The 22,203-nt window shown below is 46.1% G+C and overlaps 1 protein-coding gene across 2 annotated transcripts in view; it reads right to left on the bottom strand.

Annotated features, from left to right (window-relative positions):
• Nucleotides 1–22,203, bottom strand: part of Prkch (protein kinase C, eta) — a 193,390-nt gene that overhangs the window by 54,393 nt on the left and 116,794 nt on the right. For both annotated transcript variants that reach the window (NM_001313977.1, NM_008856.4), the window contains 3 exons: nucleotides 21,212–21,355; nucleotides 20,881–21,054; nucleotides 1,903–2,057 (listed from right to left, as the gene is read on the bottom strand). In NM_001313977.1, the coding sequence (NP_001300906.1) occupies nucleotides 1,903–2,057; nucleotides 20,881–21,054; nucleotides 21,212–21,355 (473 nt within the window). The remainder of the gene's footprint in view (nucleotides 1–1,902; nucleotides 2,058–20,880; nucleotides 21,055–21,211; nucleotides 21,356–22,203) is intronic.

Raw genomic sequence — 22,203 nt, 5'->3', positions numbered from 1 at the left:
GCCTGGTTAGTACATCTCCCTAAGAATTATTTATCTAATCAATGGCGATAACCATGATGTTAAGGAGATTTCGGGGGGCAAATGTAGGTAAAGTGTTGATCTTGGAACGTGTATACAATTCAGTTATTGTGGGGCTGATAATAATTAGCTTGATTTACAATGGAAGTCATTCCAAGTAGTGAGGTCATTGTTCTTTAAAAGTTAATGTGGTAAGAGTCTCTCTTTGGGGCACTCAGGGTAGAGACGGGCAACTCACAGATAGTAAATTTCTGACAGAAAATTCTTTGTTTTAGTATTTAGGATTGTACCATAAAACAGATTTATGTTTTACAGTGTAGGGTAATTCAGCAAGAACTGTATTACCAGAGAAGAACGAGTGCATTGCTGGGTTCACCTCTGTTGCTGTGATAAAATGAACAAACACATTTCTCCCTTAAATCCTTTTTAGTGGAGAAAGGATTATTTTAGCACACAACGCTGGGTTTCAGTTCCTCTCTTACTGTTCTGTTGCTGTGAAGAGACTCGGTAGAAAGCATTCAACTGGGGACTTTCTTACAGTTTCAGAGGGTGAATTCACAGCAGGGAGCCCGGTAGGCATGTTGCTAGAGCAGTAGCTGAGAGTTTACATCCTGATCCAGACAGGAAGGAGAGAGAGACAGAGAGACAGAGACAGAGAGACAAAGTGACAGAGAGAGAGAGAGAGAGAGTGGCCAGGAGTGTGTTTCTAAATGGTCAAAGCCTATCCACACAGACACACATTCTCCAAAGGCCACACCTAAGCAATTCCATCAACCAACCAGGAACCATTCAAATACCTGAGCTCACAGGGGCTATTCTCCTTCAAAGCACCACAGGCTCACCAGAGCAGGGGAGAAGAGGTAGCAGGAACTTGAAACATCTAATCCCTCACACGCACAGTCAAGAGCAAGGGAAATGGATGCATACAGGCTAAACTGTGCTCAGCTCACCTTCTCCTCTTTTGTATCATCTGGGACCCAACTTCAGAGAATAGTGCCACACACATTCAAGCCAGGCCTTCCCACATCAATTAATGTGACTGAGACAATTCCCCCACAGACATGCCCAACGCAAACCTGATCTACACAATGTTTCATTGACAGTCCCTTCTAAGGTGGCTCTTGTGATTGTGTCAGGCTGATCATAAAAACTAGCCATCACATGTGGCAACTAGGGTATTAACGTAATTTACAGAGTGGGAAGACTCTAGCTACAGGTGAACAGAAAATGTCAACACGAGCACACCAGGACACTTGCTAGCCATTCCATTCACACGCGGTCCACCATCTCTCTGATTAATGCTTCACCGGATATCCCTTGAGAACACCAATCGGATTTTGAGTCCACTCAAATTACAGCCTATTAAGATCAAAGGATTGTGTTGTGACATGTAATCAAATACTGTTGAGGCTACACATGAGAAACATTGTCTGCCCCATTCCTAGGCGTAGCTGTGGCCTGGCAAACCCACCTCATCTGACCTTAGTGCCATTACAGCTACTATCAGCAACAGTTAAGACACAGACCTTGGCTCAGTTGCCAGCTCTTAAAATAGAATGAGTCCGTCACATTAGCCAACTCACTTAGAATGTTAGACTGGGAAGAGGAGAACAGTAATGAATCCAGCACTTTCCAGGGCTTGGCTACTGCAGCAAATGCTGGCTGAACCAATCCATAAATATTAATCTCTCTGGAATCCAGACTGTACATTTTAGTTTGGAGACAAGAGTTCATCTCTGTGATAACTCTAATGAATACTTGGGCCTTCTGTGAATTTCATTGCTAAACACTTGAGTCAATGATCACGAGAAATTGAAAGGCTGGGCTAAGTGAGGAGCCAGGCAGGGGGGTGACTCAAAAGAGGCGCCCGGGATGCAAACTCACCTATAGATGATACCTTTCTCATGTAGGAACATGAGTGCAGAAATGATCTCCGCGGCGTAGAAACGAGCACGGGCTTCATCGAAACGACGGGACTTTTGGATGTGGAACATCAGGTCGCCTCCGTTCACAAACTCCATGACAAAGAACAGACGGTCCTAAACAAAACGTGTGGGAATGGATTAGACTCTCATTGCTCACCAGCATCATTCTCCTCGAAGAGACGTAGTCCAAGAAGCATGCAGAGTGCTGTGTGGGAACAGAGGTTAGCCCCGTGTGGGGTCAGGTCTGTGATCTCTTAGGGAGGGGTGGCATGGACTCTCTTTAAGGTAGTTCCATACAACCTTGACTTTCTACGTCACTAACCATTAAGAGACCTTGGTTCTCATTCCAGCCCGACATGTTAAGGGAGGAGAGCATGGGCATTAAGTCCTAGGCAAATGTCTTCAGTGGAGCACACAGGGTTAATCCCAGAGGAGAGGACACTTGGGAGGGCTCTCCATTCCTCCCAAATGAGCAGAAAACATAGAACAGGTAAACCACTTTAGACAACTCAGACAAATGGAAGTCCAACTGACAGTGTCTGGTAGAAAGTCCTCTGGTCCATCAAAAGACCATGAGTTAGAAGTGGATGTAAAACACACCACACCGGTGGCTTCCACCTGCAGTGACTCTCACCAGGCAGGGAAATGGACTCCTAACAAGCTCCCTCTGCAGAAACCTAGGGACCATGAGAACAGTGCATCAAGAACTCACGGATGGTCAGACTATTTAATGACAGAAAAGCCCATTCAGCAAGCCACTGCCCTGAGACACACAGGGTAAAGGCTTCTGCTTACAGACATCTAGCATCAATGGATTTCCTCACTTCCTTCCCTGAGCACTAATGGGGTACTGGGGACCCAACAAAGAGCGCCCCCCCACACACACACAGAGCAGATCAGTTCCATCCTAGAAAGGCTGGCACAAGAAACGTGGGTTCTTAAAATATAAACAGCAAGTCTAAACATTCTGGTAAAGCAATGAAGGAAGCAGTAGAGGAAATGGGACATCTGACACCTGCATGAGGTTTAGGGAGGTGCCTGATCTCAAGGCCTGCAGGTGAGGACTTCACTGTCAGCGCTGCCCTTCCTGGGGGTGGGAATGTGTGTGGTCACTGTGTGGGCCAACTGGTGTTTTGTCAAAGGATGCATACAAGCAAGAACCCACCTTAGAGTTTGAAAGGTTACCAGTTTTGCTAGGGGGAGTGGGGGCGCAGATAGACTGAACTATGTTGGGGAGTCTGGCTTTGACTCACTTTCAGGTGCACCACTGCTGCATTATAAAGTTGATCTCTATCAGGGCAGTGCAACCCATAACCCCTCCTACTTCCTGTATTAAGTAAAACCTCAACAGAAGGGGAGGGAATCAACCCTGTATGTATGTATGTGTATATATCTCTCCTTCAGAGTCGATGCTGTTCTTTCTGGGGATGGGAATGTGGGTGGTCACTATGTGGGCAAACTGACATTTTATCAAAGGATGTATGTAAACAAGAACCCACCTTTTCTTGGAGTTTGAAATTATATATATATATATATATATATATATATATATATATATATATATATATATATGCTAGAAGCATGAATTTATTTGAGAGAGAAAACATAATGGCAAAGTTCATAATAACAAAAGACTTTCACCAACTCAACTTTTCAGGTCACCCCATAGCCCAAGGGAAAACAATACAAATATAGCAGGCTTTGTGACTAAGCAAAAGGCCCTCATTTGAGTTCAACTGGCAAAGGGAGGGGCAGAATTGGGTGAATGGGTTCACATGAGCAATGGCTGACCTATATTCAATGGGCTGGAGTCTGGTGGGTGGGGCACATTAGCAAATGGCTCCAATGGCAGGTGAGCACTCCAGAGACAGCTAGCAAAGCAATACAGGCTTGGGAAGTTGTTATGCTAATGTAGAACTCATCTGGAGGGGTAGCCCCAGGGTGTGAGGAAGGTGTGATGGAAAAGCCACCCTACAGCATCCCTGAATAAGTAGCACCAGACTGTCACCTTCATGGAAGCAGTCAGCCACTCAAATCCCCATTTTAGTGAACACCCCTTACTGGAAGTCAGCCCATAGGTAAGTGGCCATTCTGAAGCTGTTGTCAGCGTCCTTGGCAAGAGTTTCCACGGCAGCAGTGGTCATGAGAGGATAAGGACATTTAGAAGGAATTCTCTTTCACATACAATATCTTTTTCATATCCCAAATTCTGAAAGGCCAGACCCTGGTCTAAACTGCAGGTGTGAGAAGCTAGAATATGCTGCCTTCAGGTCTTCTCTTTCCCCTCCATCTTGGCTCTTGCTATAGCCCTGGTGTGTGTGGGGGGGTGGGGGGGGGAGATCTCGACCTACAGAATCTAGCACTTTCTCCTCTGCTCTATCTGGAGAGAAATGGGATATTCAGACTTAAAACTAAGGATGTTTTGTTCAATGTTCTTCCTTCTTTCCATCCAGAGTCTCACTTCTACTATGGGCCTGGCACCAAACTAGAATACTGGGTACCATTCACAGCCCCTCAGCTGCTACCAGCACTTAAGTCAAGGAAAAAGGAAAGTCAAGATAGAGGAGAGGCAACCGGGATGAAATGAAGACAAGATCTAGTTTATGAAAGCCATGTGACAAGGTACAAGCTAAAATTATGTTTATCAATCAGCAACATGTTTTTATTTTTTTAATTGCAAAGAAACTTCTAGAGACCTGAACTTTTATTGACCCTGTTCTAAAATGTTGGCTAAAAAAGGTGTCTTAGTTTGGGTTTTATTGCTGTGAAGAGACACTATGACCAAGGCAACTCTTATAAAGGGCAATATTTAATTGGGTCTGGCTTACAGTTTCAGAGGGTCAGTCCGTTATCATTATGGCGTGAAGCATGGCAATGTCTAGGCAGGCAGACACGGTGCTGGAGAAGGAGCTGAGAGTGCTACATCTTGGCAGCTAGGAGGAGTACCTCAAAGGCCCCCTTCTGATGGTTACCTGCCCAATCCACACTACTGTGAAATAAGATGAAACCCTTTAGGGGAATCCTGTGTTATTAGGGAGGGACTGTATAATGGATTAAGGTGGCTGTGATCCACTTTTAGGGCAGGGAGGGCTCCGCTAATCCTACCTTGGCAGAGTCAGCCAGGGGATTCTCTCTGTACTTAAAATCTGTATGCACAGCCATGTCAGGACTCCTAGCACCCAGTTTCCTAGAAGCTGAGCCCAAGTATCTGCTGAGCGTCACCTGTGGCTTTGGCTCTTTGAAGGCAGATTTGCCCTGGCCTGTGTAGTAGGAAACCCAATGTCCAGGAGACTGGTTGGGCTTCAGTTTCAAAGCCAAGCCCTTTGTCTGTCTGGTGTGCCTCTCTCTGGTCTCTGATTCAACTAACCACAAATGCCAGCCTTCAGCAAGGAATCATGAACACCTGAGGGAATAAAAGCAACTCAGAAATCCCTCGGTCCCCACGCCCTGTATTAGTTACAGGCACAGAGTTCAAGGAGCTGGTGCATGGCAATAATACAATTCCTGTCGTCACATGCCTCGGTTCCTGTCACCCACTGCCTGTGTCAGCTTTCTGCCCTGGCTCTCTGGCAACACATAGCCCCTGAGCGGGAGACACTTCTCAACATTCTCATTCTAGGTCGCTCCTGGGAGTTGAAACTGACACCCAACTAGATGAGGCAAGGCCTGGCTATGTAGCAGAGCTCCACTAAGATGGGACAAGTGACAAAATGATTCTATGACTGCAGGAAGACCACCTTCGGAGGTATCTGTTCAGGGCCACGCAGACAACTGTTGTGTCTCCAGCACACGACTGATTGGAACAAGGCTACGCTTCCTGAGTCTCTTTCCCAGAACATTCAAACTGAGATAAAGAATTTTAATCCAGTCTGAGCTGTGAGTTAGAACATGACTCCGAGAGCTGAAGCTGTCTCTGGCAGGAATACATGAAATTCTTTAGTGTAACAGAATGGTGCATGGATGGATGGATGGATGGATAGATGGACAGACAGATAGGTAAATGCAAGGTTAAGAATGAAGCAGGAAATATAGAGTGGAGCAGAAATAAGACCAGGGAGTGGGATTAGAAGACCTCACCAGGGTACCTTGTGTCAATTCCTAGCTTCGGGTACCACCATGCCTCTCATATTTGTGAATCTTTATCATTAGGTCCTTTCTTGTATAGCCTCAGGTAAGTTTTCTGTTACTTCCAGGAAAATTTTAAGTAAAATACATACAATTTTTTAAGGAGGGAGGAGCTTCCTGATTTAAAATCTAGGGCAAAATGCCTACAGCAACAGTGATTGTGGGATCATAGACAGAAGCAAGGGGCCGCAGAGTGCCAGGCCCTTTCAACAGAATCCTAACAAACAGAACTTATTAGGAGACGATAAAGAAGACATTGTGCCCAGTACCAAGTCCTTGGTATCTCTGTGATAATGCCTGAGCTGTGGACCCAAAATTCTCAATAGGTACAGGCAGCTTCTGCTGAACTTTATTCAAATTTTCTCTCTCTTCCTTTCTCTTTTTCCCTCCATCTCTTCCCTTCCCTTCTTTCAACTCACCTTGCAAAATGGAGGTGTCAAAATGACTAAATTCGAGTACTAACTCTGTTAAGCCAAGAGCTTTGACCAGTATTTGGCCTACAGAAAGTGCTCAAAACGTGATACCAACTATCACTATTATCACCCCTTTTGCATAATTCTCCACTACAGCTTCAGCCAACATGGCCCCAGGACTAGAACTGCAGCCCATCCAACAGTAACCCATTATATACAACACACAAGGGCCGGCAGACACACACACACACACACACACACACACACACACACACACACACAGGACACGGGGAGGAGGACAAGGAGAGAGACACACACACACACTGACACACACATATACACATGCATACATAGGGAGAGACAGACAGACGTAGACAGATAGACACACATATATGTACAGACACACAGACAGACAGCCCTGATACATAGCCAGTTTAAAGGCAACCCAAAGTCTAGCAGGTCCAAGGAAATGAGAGTCCCCCTAGCTCCACACCCAGCTGTTGAGCAGAAGCATTTCCTAATGCCACATGGCAATGACCTTGACCAGGTAAGGACTTTTCATTCTAGGAAGTATTTTTTAAGAGTCACAAAATTGTGTTGATAACCAAAATTATACCAAGCCAGCCCTCAGTTCCAGTCAGCTTCCCAGTTCTCTAGCACTGAATAAAGAGTCTGATTCTCAGCCTTCTGGATTTTTAAACATTATTCTCGCAAAACAAACGGGCTGCCTGGCAGACTGCAACACGCCAGCGTGGTAGTCCCTTTCCCTCTGTAGCACTTACTCACCCTTACAGCCACACTAAGAAGGAGTCTTCTTTGTTTAAAACTAGACTACATCATCATTTTGATTTACAAATAATGTTTCATTGGCAGACATGTTGTTTTGGGAATGAAACGTTTTGAATAAGAAACAGTCACGGCACATTGGCCACAGCGAAGATGGAGAAAAACAAAATCAAAGAACAGCAATTACATTTACGGTTATGAATAATTTAGATAGTGACTCGAGGCGCTGTTGAACTGGAAGGCCTATCTACGCTCATCAGACTCCAAGAGCTGCAGGGAAGTGTTTCTGTGTGAATAACGAGCCCCATATTGAAAGCTGCAGAGTGCTATTAAGAGCCTCTGGAAACAGACAGCACAGCGCTGAACGGTCTCCTAGGCCTCGCTGTTTCGTTACTTTTCGCTGACCACGTTGTCAGCTGGGTTAACAGACAGAGAGTTCGCATCAACAGGAAGCAGTTACTGACGTCAAAGAGGTCATGGTGGAAAGCACCCTTGTGAGGAAATTTGATTGCACCATGCCTGAACTGGAAACCACTTGAATTTAACCACATTAAGAACGATTGCAAAGGCTTCACAGCAGAAACAGTGAAATGGAGTCTAATGGTTTTGTTTTTCATCATTCTGCACACCACATAAGATGTTCATTCAAACACCTAGCAACCCTTGGGTCAAGCCTGGGGTCAAGGCATACCTTGTGTGGACAGACTCATCGTGGGTAAGGTTCTTAGGTCTCCAACGTTGCAAGCAAAGGTTTGGGAACTTGGACTCTGAACCTGGAGGAATTCACAACCCCCAAGGCAAGTGTGTCCTGGCGGCCAGAACTTGTAACAGCCTTGTCTTACAATGAACCCTGACCAGCCTATGTACCAGACAAGGGAAACAACTTGACAGGATCTAAGATCACCTAGATGACAAATTTGTGAGCAAATTTCTAGAATAAGTTAATTGGCATGGAAAGACCCTACAACATGGGTGCTGCCATCCTGTGGGCTGGGGTTCCCCAGCTGTATAAAAAGGGAGGGAGCAAGCTGAGTCCTAGTGTTCAACTCTGTCTCCTGATTATGGTTGTGACCTAACCAGCTGCTTCTAGTTCCAAAACAAACCCTTCCGTAAGTCACCTTCATCAGGTTGTTCATCACAGCAAGTGAGGGAGACAATAATGTCCCTCAGGTGAGGAAGGAAAGTTGGTAGAAATATACTAGAAAAGCTGTTCTGGGAGAGGACACTGTTAATTCTGTAGTAAAACTCCAGAGGGTGGTTGGAACAGAGAGATTGGCTCTGTAGTCGCTGCCAAAAACCCCCACCACTTTCTGCCCAATCCAAGACATACCTCCAAGTTCTTTGGTGACCCGACTCCCTACTAGTTGAGTCTCCTCTTGTGAATGCGCTTCTATGTCTCTTGTCTACCTGCTCGCCACCCATCTCTGCCCTCCTGCGGACCTCCCTTTGTAGCCCTCCTCTTCTCTGTCTCCACAGACAGGCAGCGAAGGATTTTGTATTCCAGCTTCTACCAGATCAAAAGGCCATGGAGCCCCACTCTCCTACCTGACCTGCTTTCTGGATTGCCCCCAGTGAAGGCCTTTACAGTCCATGCCAATCCACTCCTGGGATCACAGCCCTGGGCCAGGAGGTCAAAAGTCACTGGCTCAGCCTTCTCACCTACTCATCTGCCTCCTTCCTCTCCAGACAGCAACCTGAACCTGAGTGAATGTCTTAGGCTGTTCTCCAGTTGGAGGGCTTTTACTGACACCTTGGACGTCCACGGTTATGGCTAAACTCCTTAGCAAAGGTGTGAGACTGCTTCTTCAGCCTCTGCGTTTCCTCTCCTATCTCCTGCTGCATCTGGCCGTCTAGGTTTTCAGTGTCCCAGTGATTTGTTCTGTGCTCTGGCACTGCCGTCTTGTGTCTTAGACCATGGCCTCTCTCATAACCAAAGGCCTCCTTTTAGCCCCGCAGGTCAGGGTGGAGACAGCCCCTTCCTCTGCGAAGACTGTTCAAGCCCCTTCAAGATCATCTCCTGCCTTTTCCTACCACACTGCGATACCTTTAACTTCAGGTAGTTAAGATGTGGGCCCGCTATTTTCTTTTTGTATAGATTTTTAGTTCCTAGTCGTTAATTAGCCCCCATACACTAAACTGAAAACACAGAGCGAGCTCAAAAATATCATTCTGTCTTGAAGCAACATGTCTGTCCGGGCTGATGAGATCTGCTCTCACAGTCAGAGACCACTTGGTCTTGAAGATATGGTTTAACAATACCATGATTTGTTAAAAGGCAGGGTCTTATTGTGTAGACCTAGCTGGCTTTGAACGGACAGCACAAAGATCCACCTGCCTTTGCCTAAAGCCTGTATGCTCAGCCTCCATGTATGGCTGTTTTCAAGTGAGATGATGTTCCCATATATGGAAAACAAAAAGAAAAACTACAAGTTTTCTCAAAGCACACTCATGTTATCACTCGCAGATATTTCCATACCAGTTGGGAAATGCTTCCAAAGGTTTGATCATCCATTTCTGAAATCTAACCTTGTATACCCTGGACAAGAAAGTTGGGGTTCCGACTCACAGCGGGCCTCCCTGAGGCTTTCCAACAGTGGAGGCAGTGGCTTTCATAAAAAAAAAAAAAAAAAAAAAAAAAAAAAAAAAAAGCACCAGTTCGATGTTTTGTTGATAAAGTGAAAAGATGATCATTAAATATCAAAACAAGAGAAGCTATACACGCCTCCCACTCTGTGTTTGACACAATCCACTTAAAATACATTTAGTGAACTCATACTTGGCTCCTTGGAGACCTCTGCCTTGTTGTGCAGCAGAACTCTAGGCTAAAGAGAGCCAGCGGGGTATGAGCCAGGTCCTCACCCACACTGAACAAACCCTTGCTGTCACCCAGTTCAGGAGCCATGTAAGTCCCAGGAAGTGCCACAGAGCAGACACTGACAGTAATGACGGCCTTTCCAATCATACACATGCTTTTTATATTTTATAAAACATTTTATATATTTTTGCATGTGTTCACATGTGTGTGGGCAGGCTCATGCCGCGGAGCACATGTGGAGGTCAAAGGGCAACTTTGGAATCAGCTCTCCCCTTCTACCATGTGGGTTCCAGGACTCAGGTAGCTGGGCTTAGTGGTCAGTACCTTTACCCACTGAGCCATCTTGCTGGTTCATATACACTCTTACAAGGGCCCACTTCACTTTCCCTGTGAGAAACAGTCCTCTAGGCTGTGAGGCCAGACACTGAGGACATCACTGGACAGTCACGCAGGGCCACAGCGTCCAGCCAAGGCAGATTCCTCAGGGAATACATGGTACTAACTCAAGGGCACAACTGATACTGAATGAGTCTATACCTAGGATGCTGCTACAATGCACAGGGCAGCCCTCCAAGAGAGGCGTATCCCACCGTGTGTTAAAAGAGGGCCCATGACATGGCGCTGTGCGAGCATTTTATTTATGGTTCACTACAACCATAATAGCTCACCGGCCCTGAGATGGGTCATGCATTAGGGGTGATGTTCTGAGCCGTGTGGAAAGGAACTTTCTCTGCAGATCTGTCCTAAAGCCCTAATAAAGAGGAGTTAGTCGGGTGAATGGCAGGCCCACATTTTATAGGCTTCCAGAAGAGAAATGTAGACCAACTCTGCCTTATGCGCTGCCTGCATTTCCTGACCTAACCCTAAGCAGCTTTCACCAGCAGTAGATGGATGTTGGCTTAGACGGTGTGGACAGTGGCTCATCCCTACCCCGTGTCTCCTCAGAGAAAACCAAAGAGAGCATGGTTCTGTGTTCCCCAGGGAGGGAGAGAGTTGACAGAGCAGCAAAATGCCACAGTAGCTTTCCAAGGAGCGCTGCAAAGAAAGGGAAGGGAGGGCGGCTGATTGGCACTCCTGTTTTGACGGGGAATTATATTCTACATCATTTTAACATTTAAGATGTCATAAACCTTGAGGATGAAATGAAGAGACGCTGGGAAGAGTTCCAACACCCCCTTCCCAGGTCCTGAGAGATCCACGACAGGGCAGAGCTGGGGAGGGGTGAGCTCACAATATAGCGGGCTCTTCTGCTGAAGAGCAGGAAGAGTCCTGCAAGCAGGAAGCCTCCCACAGATCAGAGGCAGAAACACCCTGGGTGGCCCTCCAGGGACCAGGGCGGTACTGACTGACAGCAGAAAGCAGGAAAAGGAGTCTTACAAAAGAGCAGTACAACGGGGTCTTGGTGGCTCAGGAGGTTACTTGGGAGTGGGCAGGGAGGTAGACAAATGTCCCTCCCTGTGGCCTGGAACAGGAGATGCCAGTGCGAGGGGAACACACAAACATGGAGGTGAGCAGACAAGCTAGCTAGGGCTGCGACTCCTCCTATGCTGCCTCCTGACTTAGGCCTGTCAATTACTCAATTAATACAGCACCAATCACCAGCTGGGAGTGATGTGGGGTTTGGATCATGCCTTCTTAATAATAATCAGCAGATACCAAATTCATTCTACCCCACATAAATAAGAGTGCATTGGACACACAAATATAGCTTCAAGGCCAGCTCCCTATACGCCTTCCCAAACATGTGGCTTTTCTGAGCCTGACCAAAGTAGAAATCCAAGAACAACCTCCGAGGAATGACTGGTCACTTGCTGAGTCTACCCACATAGGACAGCTTCAGGCCTACAGATTCCTAGAGCAGCTACACAGGGCAGAGCCTGTTCTTCTTTGTCCCCTACTGTCTTCTCAGGGTGGGCTTCATATCACAGACACTCCATGTTACAAGGGCTGAGTGAATGAATGCTTTCCTGCCTTCTACCGTAAGCTAAGCCTTGCAACAAGGCTGTTTCTACTTATGACCGGCACTGGCTATTTCTGGGGCCCATGAGAAACAGTCATAACCCAGTTCTAACCAGTGATGAAGTATTAACAAGAAACTCAAGTATTTCAAAACTAGAACACATGAGAACCCATGGTTGCTACCCAAGAAAGTCTGGTTTTTACAACTGCATAACTGTCTACAGGGTGGGGTCGACTCACTCCACCTACAGACTTACAGCCTCAGATCCTCCCTGGATAACCATGTCTGTCAAGGTGAGTGCTTACCCAACCTCCCAGGTACTACCTGCAGGCACTGCAAAAACTACAGTGTTAGTTGGTTGGGGACTGAAGTTCTGCAGAAAGCCCAGCACATGGATTGGAGCTTCCACAGGATCCGGAACTTAGTACATGAGTTCAATTTCTCACTGTCACTTCATGAGTGCCAGTCTTCCTTTAGAACAAGAAGAAGGACAGGGATTTCACCAGACTCCCCCCTTTTCAGCTAAAACAGCAGAAGTCTTGGTACTTGAACTTGAAAGGGCAGAGGATTGGCAACTTGACCTACTGTAGTGAACAACCTGTAACTATGCAATCACCAGCTCCAACACTACCAGTCACTGTGAGCACACATGACTAAGGCTAACCCTGGTGAAGACTGGGGACTTCAAAGGAAATGACACCCGGTGCCACAAAACATCTGTCCAGATGTAAAAGTATAGGGGCTGCTTACCCTCCAGAATGTCAGGGGTGGTGACAGCTGTAAACAAGCCAATTATAGTTAAACAACCTCGAGGACAACGGTTTTAACTCTAGACACACCTAGTAGCCTGTGGACCAATCGAGACACGGGGGAAGAGAAACAGTTTCACCTTCTGACTCCCCCACCCACCCAACCCCATTCATAATCAAGACCATGTGACCCAGTAGCCCAAGAGATCAGAAACCCAAATCCTGTGCCTGGAGATGGTCCTCTGAACACCATCCCCAGGGATTGTCGGTTGAGGAAGTAAGCTCACACAACTTGGTCCAGACATCTGAATTTCACCCGTGGACCTATGTCCATAGCTACCAGCCTGAGAGAAAGATGGAGCATGCTGACAGGTTGGAAGCAAACAGAGCTGGAGAACACCAATGCCATGTTCTAGTTTGTTTTCTATTTCCATCTGAGCCAAAGGCAAACGAGAACAAATGACCCAGAAGCAGACCACATGGCATGAGAAGTAGTCATTGCTCAAGGAAAGGAAGAAACCTAGTTCCAGAGAGAGCAGAGGAAAATATCCTTGGGTGTTTCAGAAAAGGCCAGAAAACACATATGGTACACAAGAACAATTCTTTCTAACAACCCCTTTCTTTTCAGATGTATATACTGCACAGAGGGGAGATTGCTTGCTACAGTGTAACAGGCATGGCATAGAACGGCATAACCCAGGCAAGAAGCCACATACTTTCAGGTAGCCCCTTGCTGTGTGATCCAGGATAGATTGTTTAACCTCTCTGGAGCTCAGCTGTGCAAACTGTTCCAAGGAGGATGCAAACATCTTCACCTTCTGGGATTGTTTGGAGTACTGCAAGACATTTTGCCCAACAGGTATTTATCAGATAGCAGTGTGCACTTTCTGGGGCAGCAAGAACGAGTAAAGCATCCAGAGTGCACTTCAGTGAACTTCCAGCTTCTGCACCTGCCCATCCTGCAGAACGGACACATTCAGACTCCAACAATGATCAACCAGGCACACTGATGCTAGCAGAGGCCTCTGCAGACAGACCATCATCTCCTTTGTCTTCTCCTCTTCTCTCCTAGCCTGTAGCCTTGGGGGGTCTCTTCTCCTTGACCAGGATGGCAGAGTATCAGAGCACAGGGAGATGATGGCATGATGGGAGCTGAGTGTGCCTCCTTCCCAATCCAGCTGATGGTAGCACCTCAGGATGCACTTGGGACTGGCTCAGTAAATTGTGGACTGTGGGCTGTGGCTAATCTGCCCCTGCCCTGTGTATGCAGCTCCCTCCCCACAAGGGACTCCTTCTAGAGGCTCTTTACTCACTAGGGAGAAAGGCAGTCTTTTCTTTTCTCTTCTTTTCTTTTCTTTTCTTTTCTTTTCTTTTCTTTTCTTTTCTTTTCTTTTCTTTCCTTTCCTTTTCCTTTCCTCTTTCTCTTTCTTTCTTCTCTCTCTCTCTCTCTCTCTCTCTCTCTCTCTCTCTCTCTCTCTCTCTCTCTCTCTCTCTCTCTTTCTTTCTTTCTTTTTGGACTGGAGATGCCTAACTAGGCAAACTAGGAAATAAAGAACTTCTTAAAGACACCAAGTGCTAGGAAAGCCAGAGCCCAAACTTTAACTCAAGGTTCCCTTGTTATTACCTGCCCCAAAGGGGGGTGGAATAATAACCCCTTTCTCACCTCTACATATTCTGCTTTACTAATAACTAATATGACAACAATGGAGAGGAAAATACAGAGGAAGCAACGCTCTCTTGCCCTTGTGTTACCAAGTCACTTCCCTGACATCCTTAGCGTCTGCTGAGAGCGTCCTGTGCCTGTGTGCACAGATTCTGAACAATCTCGCCTTCTGCAATTGGGGCTGGGCTTTGCTGCTACTCCTCCGCCAGCTAGGAGCAGCAGATCCCTCTGGCCTGTCTCGAGCTCCATCTTCAGGACTGACCCAGGAAGTCTAGCAGCCCAGGCTCTGAGGAAACCTACAGCAAGGGGCCGGTCCTGTCCTTCCTGTCCCTGGGAGCCTCTGTGGTCTACAGCCATTAGAGAAGCAGAGGTAAACAGAGTTGAATTCCTAAGGAGTGAGGAGGGACCTCGGTACAGCCCTCTTCTAGGTTTTGGACACAGGATGTCCTGTATTTTTGAAGCAGAAGGCCTGCTCAGATAAACTGGGTCTCTGAACAAAGACTGGGGCATCTGACCAATATTGACTTTGCTGCTTCCCCCAACCCCTTCCTGGGAGGCTGCTTTCTGTCTTTGCTCCTTTCTCCCTCCTCCAGCCTCTCCCTCTGGCTGGCCTCTTACCCCACCTATCTGCCTCTCTGAAGCTCAGTTTTCTCTGCCTGGCCTCAGCTGAAAGCTCTTCTTACTCAAGCGGGAAGCCTGTGGAAGAAAGGCGGTGGGCCTCCATTCCAGGCCATAAATGCCAATAGGCTGACAGCCCCAATGAAGATGAAAGGACCCGGAAGCAAAGTCAGCTTCAAAGCACCGAGGACAACAGCATGTGCTAGATTTGTGACACGGGTCCCTTGTAACCAAGTGTTCCTTGGCTAAAAAATGCCTTATTCTCACTAGCTCTGTTGTTTAAAACAACAAAACAAAACATGCATTTGAAAACTGTGTACCAACCCAGCAACTCCGCCACTCAGCTACTGTCCTGATGAGATTTTTATCATCATTTCTGGCTGGTGCCTTTGTAGGGAATGGAGAGCCACTTTGCTGTCTTGGCCAGAACTTGATATGGATACAAACCACTCATCTTTGTAAGTACTGTATCCTTTCCTGGAACCTTCTAGTTCTACGGTTTCTTAAAAGTGCTGGGTGTGAGGGAGTGTTTTATTATTTCCATGTTTCTCTGAACTACAGACAAAGCAAAGATAATAACCGAGTCTATCTTATGGAGCGACAACATGCCATTAGTCATGCATGCTAGGTGCTGATGACAATGTCTGATATCCAATACTTTTGAATTTTTTTAAGTGACCTAGTGGATCTGGAACTCCTGGACTCTACCTCTCATAGCCTGTCTGAGACTCCAGGTCTGAGCCATCACATCTGGAAGAACACCCACTTCAATTAGTACATTAAGTGTTTTCCCTTTGCTGAAAGCTCAGGTCATTTCAACTTAACTCAGATGATAAGAAAATAAATAACTCCAAAATCTAAAACAAAGAAAAAGATCTAAATAGATATTTCTCAAAACAAGAAGTATAAGTGGCCAATAGATACATTTAAGAGAAATGATGGCCACTAACCATCAGAGAAATGCAAACTGAAGCCACCCCAAGGTGGCTTTTCCCTGCTGGAGCTGCTATTAAAAGGATGAAAGGAATTGAGCTCCAGCAACACAGGAAGGAAAGAAGGCCCATCCATCCGTGTGCACAGACACTGGGCCTGTGAGTCCGTCAACCACCGCCCAAATCCAAATGGAGACGCCTCAAAAGTTAAAATGGAATATGCGTATGATCCAACCAACAGTTCCACAAGCTCGGTTTATATCCAAGAAGTCTGAAGTCAGAAGCAAGATGATTGAAAAGAGAACTGCACGCCCTGTTCACGGCAACATTATCATCGTATGGCTGGATGGACAGAGATATGGATGGATGGACCCAGAAAATGTGGGGTGGATACACAATGAGCCATCGTTCAACCTTAAGACGGGAGGAAACCCTGGCATGTGTGGCAACACAGATGGATCTGGAGAAGATTAAGTGAAATAAACCAGGCATAGAAAATCAAATCTAAAGAACTCCCAGGAGCAAAGGATGGATGCCAGGGCTGAGGGTAGGAGCTAGGGAGCTGTCAATCAAAGACTATCAGCAATGGACTAATAATATATATTAACCATCTTTAAGGTTTAAGCATTTTTAAAAACATTCATTTATTCATTTGTTTGTGTGTGTGTGTCTTTATATGTGAATGCATGTATGCCACAGCAGATGCAAGGCAATTAGAGGACAACTTTAGAGACTTGGTTCTTTTCTTCCACTCTGTAGGTCCCAGGGATCAAATTCATCAGGCCATCAGGCTCAAGGCAAGTGCCTTTACCCACCACCCCTCACCAACCCAAATCAAGCATCTTTACATACAACATCTATCGTATTATTGTATTGTGTCTGTTGGCTACACAATGAAAATAAAACCAGCAGACCTAACAGCTTTTACAGGTGAAGATAAAGACAATTACTCACAAAGTGTTGGAATTCCTGACGCTATCAGAAGGTCTGCGATTTCTCACTTATTTCTAACAGTAACATTTAAGGAGAGATATGAGCCAAAGAGTTTAGGGATTTTTAACCTATGCAGAAAGCTTGATAAAGTATCTAGTGTTTGAAAATTGCTTTTTGTTTTATTTTTGGTAGGAACAGAAGGAGCTCCTAAACTCCCACTTTATGGTTTAGAGGGGGGAGCTCTGGGACGTTGCCCTTGCTTGGTGTGGGGAAGTGGGTTCATCACGGAACAGCCTTAGCTTTTAAAAAGAATTGTTATTCCTTGAAAATTCCATAGACGTGTGCAATGCATTTTAACCATATCTGTTTCCCATTCCCTCTCACCAGGCCCCTCAATATATTTTTCTTCTAGCTTCAAATCTCCCTCCCCAATAATCCATTAACTCCAGCAGTGTGCCCATATGGACATGGCTGTGGCGTCATCCACCGAGGCTCGGGCAGCTAGCTGCGGCCCCGACCTGTGAGTAGTCAGTCTCTTTACCTTCCCACTGGATCCTCACAGAGGTCTCACTTCTGAGACCAGGACTTGGAGAAACGCAGAAAAGACTTTGACAACAGACTCAGCATTTCGACCTAGGGTCACCGAAGAGAACTTGAGTGGACAGTCCCAAGGGCAATGCTTTTCCATCTCTCCAGGCAGATGCTTCAGTAGCTGATGTGAGACTGCACATGACCCATGGGTCAGAGTCAGCCTGGCCTATACCTGAACCCTGTCTCCAACACTACCAAGCCAAGAGGACCTTAGTGAGCTCCTCCCATCTCTGGGCTTCAGCAATAGAGATTCCACAGGGCCAGACATGAGGGAGTTCACGTTACTGAACATGGACTCTCCCAATGAAATGTCATTTGCCAGGCCATTTGGGGAAAACTCCAGTGCCCTAACTAGATGAGCTACTCAGAGGACAGAAGGCCACAGTTAGCACCCGACTCCTCACTTGAGGGGCCATGGCTTGCAGAGTCAAGTAGCTAGAGCCATCCAAGTTTACCGTTCCTCGTAGTGACTAGCATTTCCAGTCCTTTATAGCCAGCTTTACAGGAGATAGGGGTAGACATGGAGGATATTTCCAGATGGAAGAATAACACTTGAGTCCCATAATTTCCCAGAGTGAAATGAAGACCCTGTCTCTACCTGGCCATGTGAAGAACTCATTTGCTTCTTGGTTCCCATCACTCCTTTCACCCTCTAACCTGAAGGTCAGAGCATTCCTCTCCCCTCCTTCTTTGTTTGGGAGCCAGCACCTGTAACCCACAACCTTTAAAAATGCTCCAGACTGTCACTGCTCAGGTGGTGAGAAATCAAGGCCACTTTACAGTCACGACTGCCACCCTGTGGCCAAACATCAGACCTTTAATAGAAGAGGGGGGAAAAAAACAAAAACAAAAAACAACCACCAGGGATGCTAATGAAGACTTCAGCTGTAAGTCCTAGGAATCTCTATGCCCACTGAAACTTTATTACTGCACAGGGTCACTGCACAGATTAAATACGACAGTACACACAAAGCTGTCAGAACAGTGCCTAGAAGGCAGACCATAAAATGTCAGCCGCCATGTTAACTACCATAGAGGTAAGCACCACTGGACTCCGTCCAAATCTTAAATGCTCGAGTTTCCTGAGCAATACTACCTCCAATAATATGCCACGTAGAAATGCTCTATAAACATGCAAAAATGAAAGTACACGGGGACTTGTGGCAAGATGGGTTGAAATAAAAAACCAGATAGGTAATTAACCACACACACACACACACACACACACACACACGTACGTACGTACACGCAGAGACAAGGGATAGATGGATGGATGAATGGATGGATAGATAGATAGATAGATAGATAGATAGATAGATAGATAGATAGATAGATAGATAAAGTCTAAATATACAGCCTTGGCTGCCTGATTGGCCTTGAAACCACAGAGGTTTGCTTGCCTGCCCCTGAAGCCCAAGAACTGAGATTAACAGCATAATCCACTGTGCTTGGCACAATATGTTCTTAATACAGAATACTCTACAGCTATTAAAAATGAAGCAGCTAGATGTATGCCAATATGATAAAACCTCCAAGATTTAACTGTTACTGTGTTTTTAAAAATTAGTGCAGTCATAGTCGAAGTTCAGTCTTGTTTGCGTTTTAATTTTTCTAATTATTTTGTGTGTATGGGTGTTCTACTTCCATTTATATCTGTGCATTACATGCATGTCTGGTACCTGGCAGAGGCCACAAGAGGGCATTAGCATTCCTGGGAGTGGAGTTATAGACCATGTTAGGCACCGTGTGGCTACTGAGAATTGAACCTGAGTCCTCTGGGAGAGCAACCAGTGCTCTCAACTGCTGAGCAATCTCTGCAGGACTTTCCAGATTTTGTGTTTTTTTAAAGGGTGGTGTGCATCTTTTATGCATCAAAAACTCCTTAAAAGGCTTCCTGTGACAGAGAGAACAGACATGTGGAGGATGCACATGCCGTCAATTAAAGAAGCTGGCTTTCTGTGATTAAACCTGGCCCTTCATTCCTCTACATTAGTTTCTTCCCAGGTTTTCTGCTGCATTCCACAGCCTGGTCTTTGAAGTTACAGTCCTGTGCAGTCACAGTCAAGACCACCTCAGCTTTAGAGCCTCACTGAGCTTCGTTCACAATGGATGCTCCGCCTCAGCCTAGCTCTGTGGAGCTGTTTACCCACTGTGGGAAGCATTCTCTTTGCCAGCAATATCGAAGTCTCACCTTCGCCTCAGCTTAGCTGTTAATTTCCATCACCAGTAAGGTGGGGTGCCGCTGTGTGTTTCCCCAAGGGCACAACCAGGTTCAGTCTCCCAAACAATAGGAAAACCTGACCTATCTGACAGGAAATCTGACTGGAAGACCTGTTGGAACTTGGATGGATGCTTTCTTAGAGGTCACCTTCTTGCTGATTAGAGAAGCCCAAGTATGGACCCAATTCTAGAAAGGCGGCAGCATGACCTGGCCCAGAGAATGGACCAGAGTTAGTGCAAGATGGTTTTGATTCATTGGCTCCATCTTGGTGAGCTATCTCCTCTCCCAGCTCCTGCTGCTAAAAAAAGATGACCCAATAGACCACGGAAGAAGAGTGGCCCATGCTACCCCATGACCTCTGTTTTGGATGCTGTCCTGTGAAAGTGTGATGTGTAAAGGTTCATCAAATACTGTGAGCTACCAAGTAGAAGACATGTCTAATGGCCCTGGGCCACAGATCCAATCCTAGTGATCACCACCAGACTTTACACTCATCCTATTGAACCAAGGGCACCATGATTTTTGTTTAAACTCTCATTAGCTCAGCATTCTACGGACTGCAACAAAAGGCATCCTAGATTGCTACTCTTAACCCATCGAATCCCAAGACTAGTGAAGGCACCAGGCAGAGGAACTTTATGGACAGGAACAAGATCTTGGGATGAATCAAACCAAGGTGCTCTTTCTGGGTCCTTCTAGATCCACTTCTCGACTCCTTCATTCGGGTTCAAGGCTGTTCAGAACTTAGGACAAGAACCATAGCCAAATTCGCCAAGATAACTCATGACATTGACTCTACCCTCAGACTTCTGTAACCGCTCTACTGCAGGAAACTTATATATGAAGACCTTTTCAAAATCAGGGACCACAGCCCTCAAGGTGAGCCTTTCATGGGACAGCATGAAGGAAGGGGTTAATGTATTAGCCCCTATCACTTGTGCCCAGGTTGTCAGACATGGCAATGCCTTGAGGGCCGATTCCAGGCAACTCCGTGACATCTTCAACACCTCACTAATATCTCCTCTTTCTGTGAGACAGGAGGCTGTGAGGTGGGGAGCACCATCATAGTCACTAGGATAGAAGGGGGAGCACCTGTCATACTCATAGTGGGGAGTACCCAGCCATACTCACTGGAGTCTGAAAGCAGCAGAAGAGCTGGGTGAGGAAGGGGTGGTTGCGGGCCAAGGACAGGATCCTCTTCTCAGTCATGGTGCACTCTACATCATCATCCTGCAGAATCACGTCCTTCTTCAGCACCTTCACGGCGTACAGTTCTCCTGTCTCCTTTATCCTGGCAAGCATCACCTAGAGCAAAGCAGGAGGGAGCATGAGGGAGACCCGAGGCTTGAGAGTGTGGGTACATGTGAGAAGGTCCGGTGTCCCCCCACATACATGTACGCCAACAGCACACATACACAGCATGCTTGTTACTTCAATCCAGCCGGCCAAAGCCCAGACTCACCTTCCCGAAGCTCCCCTTCCCCAACACCCGGATGAACTCAAAGTTGTCGATGCCGAATCTGCTGGAAGAGTTAACACCGATCCCATTTCCTTCTTTGGAGCCCTCCTTTCCCTGCCGTCTTAGTGTCGACCTGGAAATGAGTTTCTGCAAGGAGGAGGAAAGTAGAAATGACGCTGTGAGCTCAAGGTGGGTATGGATGGGGAGACCTCCCTATGCAAGCAGCCTGTCTCCACCCAGTCCTGGGCAGATGTCCAGCTTCTTTAACTGAAAACTATCTTGCCATCCACTTCTGGTCTGTATGCACTGCCGTGTGGAGAATATGCCCAAGCTTGTGCATAAATGAAGATGCCAAGGCCTTAGGCTTGTCACTGTGGTTTCTGCTGCAATGGCTTCACCACAGAGAAGTCAATTCTAGGGGAGTCACCTAGTGACCACTTCCCGCAAAGGGTGGTTTTCATGCTTGCTCAGAGTCTCGGCAGCAGGACCAGAATATGTTTTTTAATATAAAAATTTAAATTATACAAATAAAATTCAATGTGAAATAGGAAAGACAGTAAATATAAATAAATGTTAAGTACCTAAAATCCCAGCAGCCTTCTCTTAGTACATATATTTAAAACAATGTACAAAGATAAAACATTTTCATACTAAATTTTAAAATATGACTAAATTATTGTCTTATTGTACACAGTATTATTTTTAAATGGTCACAATGACTTTTTACATCTTTAAATTTTTTTTGAGAATGTGAGGCTACTTCTAAAAAATATTTGTTTTTATTATTTTTAAGTGTGTGTGTGTGTGTGTGTGTGTGTGTGTGTGTGTGTGCATCTTTGTATGTGCATCTGCAGATGTGTGCCAGAGTCATGGAGGCCAGAAGAGGGTTTTAGATCCCCTGGAGTTGAAGGTAGGTGGCTGTGACCTGCCTGACATAGATGCTAAAAAACTGGACTCTCAAGGGCAGAATGCCCTCCTAACTGCTGAGCCACCTT

This window comes from Mus musculus, chromosome 12 (assembly GCF_000001635.26).
Source record: "Mus musculus strain C57BL/6J chromosome 12, GRCm38.p6 C57BL/6J".
Lineage (NCBI taxonomy): Eukaryota > Metazoa > Chordata > Mammalia > Rodentia > Muridae > Mus > Mus musculus.
The sequence above is the reverse complement of the archived record's forward strand: the minus strand, read 5'-3'. Positions and strand labels throughout refer to the sequence as shown.